At 34.2% G+C, this 10,383-nt stretch overlaps 1 protein-coding gene across 1 annotated transcript; it reads left to right on the plus strand.

The window, feature by feature from the left end:
- Positions 1-7,997: 7,997 nt before the first annotated feature.
- Positions 7,998-10,383, plus strand: LOC125185478 (cineole synthase 1, chloroplastic-like). Its single transcript, XM_048082006.1, has 7 exons — positions 7,998-8,231; positions 8,309-8,555; positions 8,645-9,011; positions 9,079-9,297; positions 9,363-9,501; positions 9,587-9,835; positions 9,960-10,383. Exons 1-7 carry the CDS (start codon positions 7,998-8,000, stop codon positions 10,248-10,250), a joined length of 1,746 nt encoding a protein of 581 aa, XP_047937963.1. The 3' UTR covers positions 10,251-10,383.

A 10,383-nucleotide genomic window follows, 5' to 3' on the forward strand; every position in this document is an offset into this window, starting at 1 on the left:
TCTTCGCAATAGTCTGCCGAGAGAATACAAAAATATCGAATGTTCTTCTAACGTCTGGGGACCATAACCCTAGCTTATATTTATATTAAATATAAACCCCTTTATTTTCTATTCGGTCCTTCATCAAATAGAAAATCACTTTATGGTATCTACACTTATTTCCATAACAAAATAAATACACTTTAGCTCAAACTTTAATCTTTATTGGATCACTTTAATTGGACAACTGAAAGATAGCCATACACATTAAATTAGTCATGTGGAAGCCCAAATTTCTAACAATCTCCCACTTGGGCAACACATGACATCAAATAAATGTGTACAAACCGAATGAGCGCTCAAAAGTGCTATCACATAGTGTATTTCCGAACAATCTTATTATCAACCATATCGACATAGGACTAAAGGGGCAGTCACCATATTTTTTCATGATTAAACCCATCAGTAATCACATATGCAAATATAATCAACAACAGATCAATTATGGAGTGTAGCATGGAAATTTCATGCAAGGTGATCATACATGCCTATTTCCAACTGGTCCTCCCAAAGTGAGATCAAACCAAAAATAATGGACAAAAACATAATACTTTAATTCTGCAGAGAATAACATGGGTTTTTAACTTCATGTTCAAAATACAATATAGAGCAATAACCAAAACTACTCCCACTGAACGGAAGTACCCTTAAACAACATAACACCCATTTGAGCTACATGCCCATGAAAGACCTTGGGTGATAGTCCCTTAATGAGCGGATTTGTCATCATCAAATCCGTTCCCTTATGCTCTATATGTATTTGTCCATTCCGAACTCTTTATTTAACAACCAGGAAGCTCCTGTTGTTTTAGAATATAATACCGCAGAGTTATTGTCACAACATAACTTAAGTGGTCTTTCATTACCTTAACAGTATGCAGCTTAGTGACAAAATTTCACAGTCATATTCATTAACTAGATGCCCCAAAACAAGTTACGAATTCTGTTATCATGGCAGAAGTAGCTACAAGTGTTTGCTCAGCATTTCTCCACGAAATGGCTCTACAGCCAACAGACACACGTAACTTAAAATGGATCCTGTACTGTATTGGCATCTAACAAAATCAAAATCAAAATTTATAAAGATCTCTCCAAATGATCTGATTTTCTGTATGCGAGCATGTAATGTTTAGTTCTCTATAAATATCTCATAACCCGTTTTGCTGCTTCATAATGATCCATATCGGGTTATTGAAATATCTGCCCAACATATAAACAATTAAAACCAAATTGGGTCTAATACACACTTGAGCACACATTAGGCTCCCAATCACGAAAGCATATGGAACCTTCTGCATTTTCTAAATCTCAAGATTTATCTCAGGGCACTGAATGAGACTAGGTTTGTCTCCTTTAGTCATAGGGGTATTTCTTTACTTGCAATTATGCATCTCAAATACTTTAGGCACATTTTCACTATGTCCCTTCTGTGACAATCGAAAATTATTTCTTTCGATTCCAAATACAAAAGAGGCTTCCCCAAGATCTTTCATCTCAAATTTCTTCGAGAGAAAATTTTTGGTGTTAGTGCAACATATCCTTATTGAAAATTATTTCTTTCGATTCCAAATACAAAAGAAGATGCATTTGCTCCTACTGAACTTGTGATACACACAACCATCAATAGCATTCTTTCTGAATCCAAATAAAAGAACTACTTCATAAAATTTGTGGTACCATTGACGAGAGTCCTAATTGAGGTTGTTGAGATTTACTTTAAATGATATCATCCGCATGAGATTGAATGTTTACAACAATATCATCTTGAGGTTCTTAATATGCTTCTTCTTCAATGATAGTAATTGATACATGATCATTGTCATAAGCAGTAGTAGGTGTCTATACAAACTCCTCAAAAGTAATGTTCCTTAACACATTCTCTCCCTCAAACTCAACATCCTCAAGGAATTCTATATTTCTCGTCCCAATAATTAGTTCCTTTTGTGGGTCATAAAATTTAAAACCCCTAAATTTTTCTGGAAGACCAAAGTGAGAGTATATGCTACAGTCTTTAATGCCTTTCCCTAAAGCGAATGCGACAAAGAAGAATGATAAATCATACTCCTTCACATATCTTTAAGAGTTTTATTTCGTCTTTTTGCTACACCACTCATGCAAGGCGATCTCGGCATGGTGTACAAAAGGACGATCCCACACTCTTCCAAATAGAAGGCAAAAGGTCTTTGACATTGTTCACCTGAACAGTCATTTCTGTCATAGTATTCACCACCACGGTCAGATTTGGCTTTCTTAATGCCTTTGTTGAGTTGGAGCTCAACATTAGCCCTGAATATTTTGAGAACTTGTCTAAAGCCTCAGACTTTTAATAGATTAAGGTGCCCAAAACAAGAATATTAGTTTATGAATGATATAAAATATTGTTGATCATTCCAAGAAACCGAAGTGAATGAACCACAAATGTTTGTATATATCAATTCTAAATGTATAGCTCTATTAGCACCTAATTTCTTAAGTTTGGTCTGCTTTCCTTCGATACATTAAACACACAAATCAAGTTCTGAAAAGATAAGTGTATTCAATACAACATCTGACACAAGTCTCACAATCCTTTATTTTGAGATATAACCATAACACTTGTGTCATAAATTAACCAAATTTTCATTATTTAATTTGCTTAGTCCCTTTTGATTCAACATATAAAGCTTCTGAATATGAAGTAACATAATCGAGCATACAAAGATTGTTATATGCACTTAAGAAACAGTGCTCACAATACTAGAATTATTTGAAGGAATAACTTTTACTATTTCTGAATGAACAAGAGAAACCAAATTTGTCCAAAGCAGAAATAGAAACCAAATTTTGTCTAAAAGACAATACAAGGTATCATTCGAAATCGAAAAATTCCAGTCTTTAATAACAATCTATAATGCCCAATAGCCTATACTTCCACCGATTTGTCATATCACACTTAGATGTATCTTTCAACATCAATTGACTTGCGGCAGCTCAGACAGCCTTGCATATGATAACCTTATGTGAGTAGTAGCACCAAAATCTACCCACTAAATATCATTAGGGACTAAAGTCAAATTAACTTCAGAACAGACCAAAACAAGAATTGTAACTTCCTTTGTACGACATGCGTGATATTTGTCACAATTCTCTTTTTTATATCCATGTCTACCACAAAAGAAACAACTATCATTGTCCTTATGTTGTTAGCTTTGTGATGAACCCTTATCCATAACAGCATTCTCAATACACTTTTTCTTAATGCCCTTTACTTTATTTCTTGAGATACTGACCAAATGTATACCACCAAATGCACAAGCAAGTCTTTAGAATTCAAGCTTAAGTGAAGCAACGTGTGACATTTTCATAATGTGCTCCCTTAGTTGCCCTTGCTCTTGTATACTTTATTGAGATCAAGCATGCTTGTCTCAACCTTGTCGTTTTTCGCAAAACGTTCCTTAATTTCGGCAAGGTATTCACTGGCCTTAGCGATATACTAAGATGCAGTGCCTCGAAAGGCTTCTGGGATGCTAAACCGAATGATCAATAGACTTACACAATTCGAGTATTCCTACTTCTCGTAGTTTCTCCTTTGATAAGAAGTACTACCGTCCGTAGGAGAAGTAGGTTGCTCAATCCTTAGCGGTAATCTAGATCCATGCAACCCAGAGCAATCAAAATATAATCTTTGCAATCCTTAAAATTTGACCCAATCAACACTAACATATTGTTCATGTTGGAAGAAACTGCAGAAGCAGACATCATAACTGAACAAAGAACAAAACCAAAACAGTTGTCATGCTCACATAATAAAATTCAAATAAGAAGGTAACATCTCGAGGTACCGGCACAACATTCACATCAAGTCTTTGGACAGTAATATGAACTTGTAAGTGGCAACCTCTTTGTAGTGATCAAACACTGACAATAAGATCATGTCAAGTAATGTCCACCTTTGGGCATCACAACTACTTACATGAAAACTGGATAATTGTCACCTATTTATCACCACAGGTATATGTGTATCTCGTGCTAAATATCAATCTTCCTTTGGGCCGACTAATATCCGCATTAAAATGCACACACACATCACCGTCCTAACATTCGCAATAAAGAAATCTAGACAAGAGAGGTTACTTTGGCAACGTCTTGCTTCGACTAATCTACTTTGAACATTAGTAAAACATTACGAGGTTCCGAGCTCAACATCCACATCAAGTCTTTTGACAGTAATGTGAACTTGCAAGTGGCAACCTCCTTATAGTGATCAAACACTGACAATAAAATCATATCAAATAGTGTCCACCTTTGGGCATCACACTACTTACACGAAAATTGAATAACTGTCACGTATTTATCACTAAAGGTATGTGTGTATCTCGTGCCAAATATTAATCTTCCTTTGGGCCGACTAATATTCGCATTAAAATACACAAATCAATAAGGGAACATGAGATGTACCAAAAATTATTGAATTTAAAACTTTAATTGAATTCTCAAAAGAATTCTTAATTCCCAAGTAATTAGTCAATTAATTGAGAGACTTTATGTGAATTAAATAATTTTAATTCCTTAACGTAAAAGATAACGTGCAAAAAAATGCACAATTAATTGAATCATTTATTCACATATTCCATATAACGTACGTATGTATAAATTTTTGGCGAAAGGAAATTCACCATCACCAATACATCAAATAATATATATACACCACCGTAGCAGAAACAATTTTCCACAAAATTTTCATATAGTTGGTGAAACAACAATTCTCAATTAATGCAGAAAAGCGTGCATGAAGATAATTCCACAGAGAATTCTCCTTGATCCAAATGAATTAAGCACAGATTCATGGATTATATATACCCACTATAAACACAACCAATTATTCTAGGCATGATTGGAATTAACATAAAACCATATAAAATAACCAATCAATTCGGTGTGTGCAAGTATACATAGTCAATTTTGTTTCACATGAATTGAGAATCAAATTTATAAACGAAAATTTCCATACCAAAAAAAAATATATATATGGAAACAAGTTCTCCGTAATTATATGAAAGAAATCACCAACCAAAAATACATTATGTATTCACCAACCAATTGATTCTACCATATATCTCGATAAGCGTGCATAAAACATGACCTTGTATCAAATAAAGTTTACCAAAGTAATCAAGAATTGATCCAATTCAACCATCGCATATGTGATTCGCAAAGCATAAACTCAATTCATTCATTCATTCTTTCTAGATATGCGGCAGCCACAACGAATATAAACAACCACAAACCCTAATATCAAGAAATTTGATTTCTTGATCCAAAAGCAAACGAAAACATATAACTTTAATTATCCTTTCTTTCAATTCTCAGAGAATCATCAATAGAGTGGCTCTGATACCACTTGTTGGAATAATTGAGTGAACAATTACTTGAAGCGCTCTATGATGATTAACCAAGAATAGCGGAGAAGGAGCAGAACTGTAAAGCGGAAGCGTACCTTGATCCATGATGAATTGAAAGGCGGAATTGCTTTGCAGCGGCTATGGATCTTCCAAACGATCAGAGACATTCTTCGCAATAGTCTGCCGAGAGAATACAGAAATATCAAATGTTCTTCTGACGTCTGGGACCATAACCCTAGCTTATATTTATATTAAATATAAACCCCTTTATTTTCTATTCGGTCCTTCATCAAATAGAAAATCACTTTATGGTATCCACACTTATTTCCATAACAAAATAAATACACTTTAGCCCAAACTTTAATCTTTATTGGATCACTATAATTGGACAACTGAAGAGATAGCCATACACATTAAATTAGTCATGTGGAAGCCCAAATTTCTAACAGTTTACAGTTGCATATCCAGATTTTTTTATTTTTGAAGTGTGATATTTAATAATAGTGATTTGAAGCTTTAAAACATAACCCACGTACGATCTGCCGAGTAGTAGCAGATAGGATTTGAAAGTGGAAGGGGCGGAATATTTATTACTAGCGTGGTTTAGGTCGGACATTACTATTTTTTCGGTCTTTAGGGCGATGTCGGAGCCAAATGGAAGGGGCAAGCATGAGAATTTTACGTCCGGATAAGGAGAAATTAGTTGCACGCCCTAGATCCGCCATTAGCAAGAGTATCAATTTTCTTCTAGTTTAAATACTTTATAGATATTTTGTTTAATTTCATATATCTTCACATAAGCATTGCATAGTATTTTAGAAGTAATTATTTTTAATAAAAATTATTTCAGCAGAGTTTCAATTGCTTAAAAAACAGAAAATGATCTAATTATGTTTGGCATGTCAAAGGATCCAAATTAAAATTTGTAAAATTAAAATGAACGTAACACATTTCAATACATATAAATAAAGTGTAAAATTCAGAATATTTCTTACGTTACACTTGGTTTTTCCATTTATATGAGCTTCATTTTTCCATTTATATGAGCATCAATATTTTACGCATTATGCATCTATTATTTAGAAAGTCATTCTCGATTTCCGGCACTTGTGTTTGGGTTAGCAACTTAATTTATTACTCCCTCTGTCCCAGATAATTCGTCTCACTTTGACCGAACACGGGTTTTAAAAAATGTAATAAAAAATAAGTTGAAAAAGTTAGTGATATATGGGTCCTACTTGTTTAAGTTAGTGAAATAAATTAAAAATGTAATAATTCGTCTCATTATACATATATTACTCCCTCCGTCCCACAAAAGATGTCACACTTGTGGGACGGCATGAGATTTTAGGAGGTTATGTTTTGTGTGTTAAATGGAAAGAGAAAAATATAATTTTTATATTCATGTTAGAGAGAACTTTTTCCAAAAATGGAAATGTGACATCTTTTGTTGGACAAACTAAAAAGGAAAGTGTGACATCTATTATGAGACGGATGGAGTAGTTTATAATAAAATGAGAGTAAGAATGAGTTAGTGGAATATGGGTCCACTACAAAAAATGGTAAAAAGTGAAATGAGACAAATTATGTAGGACAAGCTGAAATGGAAAAATAAGACAAATTATGTGGGACAAACTGAAATGGAAAAATAAGACAAATTATCTGGGACTGAGGAAGTAATTTGTTAGCATCATATGCAAGGTTGGGCTAAATTTCTCAAATAATTAATTTATTATTAATGCGTTTTAAAATGTGTGTTAACTGTATACACTAGCTGGCCAGCTTCTACAACAATGTTGTAATTTAGCACTACTAGACATACCATATATAGTATTTTTGTAATGGTACAGTACTAAATAGACCACAGTTATTCTGCAGTACTAAATAGAACTAATAGTCTATCACTTAGCCTTACCACCAAGTTGTTTATTTTATAGTACTACTAAAATAGGCCATAGTAATTTCCGTAATAGTAGAGACATTTATTTCCAACGCACAAATATTAAGAAAAATTATGTTAAGTAAGTTAAATAAATGATGAATAAAGTAGGAAATAAAAATGGTAGAAAGAGAAATGATTCAACTACTATGAATTAACGTACTAAAATGATAAAATGACTCCACTATTATAGAACGAGAGTAGTATCCCCTCTGTCCCATATAGTTTGTCCCATTTTTTCATTTCGGTCCGTCCCATATAGTTTGTCTCATTGCACTTTTTACCATTTTTTGTAGTGAATCTAATATTCACATTCCATTAACTTTTTCAACTCACTTTTCATTATATTTCTTAAAACTCGTGTTCGGTCAAAGTGAGACAAACTATCTGGGACGGAGGGAGTGTTTATTAGTGTTTGGCAAATATGAAATTAATGTTTTACCAACATTTCTAACCTAAAATTGAGTTAAAGTTGAAATTGAGTACAAATTAGATAGTGTTTGTAAATATGGCGTATTCAGAAGCGACAACAACTCATTACGAAAAATGGTTCCCTAAATAAGAGGGCGAAAATAATACTATAAATATACACGCAACATAACACAAAATAAATCAAAGCAACAAATCAAAGCAACAAGATGTCAAGTATTATTGGGCAATTTGCGGTTCCTAGGGACAATAGTTTTATTTCTAAGGTATCTTCAAAACAACGTTGTTTCACTGCTGCAACCTCAGCCACTTCCCGAGGCGGTCAGCGTGCCCGTTGGTCATTGCAAGTGGGTAATGAGATCGAAACTGAACGACGAACTGGAGGCTACCAGCCTACTCTTTGGGATTACGACTCTATTCAATCGTTCGAATTTGAGTATAAGGTAACTAAATATATGATGGATTCTCATGATTTCGAATTCTATAGCATCTTATATTACTACATTACAAATGATTGTAGGAAGAGAAGCAACTTGAAAAGGCGGCAACTCTGACTGAGAAGGTGAAGAGATTGTTGCTGCAGGAACAACGTTTGGAGCTGATCGATGATCTAAGAAGGATCGGTATATCTTGTCATTTTCGAAACGAAATCAATCAAATATTAAACTCCAAATATTTGGAGAAGAATGAGTTAGATGAAAGGGATTTGTACTCAACATCTCTTAGATTCAGACTCCTCAGACAATTTGGCTTCACCATCTCTCAAGGTCTCCATACCTAATTAGTAATTCTAGTAGTAGTTAATAAATATTTATATAATTGATGGTGAAACTAATCAAATGAAAAATGAATGCAGATGTGTTTGATTGTTTCAAGAATGACAAGGCTACTGATTTCGATACCAAAGGATTGTTACAACTTTACGAAGCTTCGTTCCTAGCAACACATGGCGAAGAAACGCTAGAAATTGCTAGAGAATTTGCTGCTAAATCTCTGCATAAAAGAGTAGTTGATCATGAAATTGATGGCATTCATCTCTTATCATCAGTTGAAGCTGCATTGGAGTTCCCTTCTCATTGGATGGTTCAAATGCCAAACGCAAAATCCTTCATCGATGCTTACAGAAGGAGGCCGGACATGAATCCAGATGTGCTAGAGCTAGCCATATTGGACATAAACAATGTTCAAGCCCAATTTCTAGAAGAACTCAAGGAGACATCTAGGTGAAATATAATATAGTGACAATGAATTCATTTTCTTGATTGAAATAATACTAATTCTTGATGATAGGTGGTGGGAGAGCACTGGACTTGCTCAAGAGCTTCCCTTCATAAGAGATAGAATAGTGGAATGCTACTATTGGACGACTGGAGTCATTGAACGTCGTGAACATGGATTCGAGAGGATAATGATCACCAAAATATTTGCTCTTATTACAGCTATAGATGATATCTATGATGTGTATGGTACACTTGAAGAGCTCCAACTATTCACAGATGCTATTCGAAGGTTAGTACAATAATCATAATATTTTATGGTTTATAAAATATTAATTGTGTATATATTTTGGTCAGATGGGATATTGAATCAATTGACAAACTTCCTCCTTATATGAAAGTGTGTTATCTTGCACTATATAACTTTGTGAATGAGATGGCTTACTTTACTCTCAAGGATAAAGGCTTCAACTCCATCCCATTTCTACGGAAAACGGTAACACTTAAAAACTTGTGTACCATTTACTTGGAACATTATGTGTATTCTTTAATTAGGGAAATGCCAATGAAATTTTTGGCAGTGGTTAGATTTGGTTGAGAGGTATTTTAAAGAGGCTAATTGGTACCACAAAGGATATAAACCTAGCTTGGAAGAATACATCAACAATGCTTGGATATCAATAGGAGGTGTCCCCATTCTATCCCACCTTTTTTTCATGCTAACGGATTCGACTGAGGAGGAGGCTGCTGAGAGCGCGCACAAATACCATGATATTATTCGTGCATCGTGTACGATTACAAGGCTTGCTGACGATATGGGAACATCACTGGTACGCAACGTGATAAATGCACTAATTAGACTTATAAATTAATTGGGCATACCTTACATTCACTAAATAAAAACTTCTTAACTTTTTCGGCTAAATAGTTTGAGGTGTTGTTAACCTTAATTAGGATGAGGTGAAGAGAGGCGACGTCCCAAAATCAGTTCAGTGTTACATGAATGAGAACAATGCTTCGGAAGAAGAGGCGCGAAAGCATGTTCGATCACTCATAGAGCACACATGGAAGCTGATGAATAAGGAAATGATGGAATCTCCATTTTCAACATGTTTCGTAGAAGTTTGTGCTAATCTTGCTAGAACGGCACAACTTATTTACCAGAAGGAATCTGATGGATTTGGAATGCAACACTCACTGGTTAACAAACAGCTCAGGAAATTGTTGTTCGAACCTTATGAATAAAAGATCAGATATATATGCATGCCAAGGCAACAATCTGCTGTCTTGAAAAATCAATAAGAAGAAGGAATATATATAATGCTACTAGTATATTCTGTCTGTACTACACCATATTCAATGGTAAGATAATGTTACA

This window comes from Salvia hispanica, chromosome 4 (genome assembly GCF_023119035.1).
Source record: "Salvia hispanica cultivar TCC Black 2014 chromosome 4, UniMelb_Shisp_WGS_1.0, whole genome shotgun sequence".
Taxonomy (NCBI): Eukaryota; Viridiplantae; Streptophyta; class Magnoliopsida; order Lamiales; family Lamiaceae; genus Salvia; species Salvia hispanica.

Excerpts from the sequence above, each read along its gene's own strand:
- LOC125185478 (XM_048082006.1), top strand. The coding sequence starts at position 7,998 with ATGTCAAGTATTATTGGGCAATTTGCGGTTCCTAGGGACAATAGTTTT. Across the intron at positions 8,556-8,644 it reads TGGCTTCACCATCTCTCAAG|ATGTGTTTGATTGTTTCAAG; the intron begins GTCTCCATACCT and ends AAATGAATGCAG. Across the intron at positions 9,836-9,959 it reads ACGATATGGGAACATCACTG|GATGAGGTGAAGAGAGGCGA; the intron begins GTACGCAACGTG and ends AACCTTAATTAG.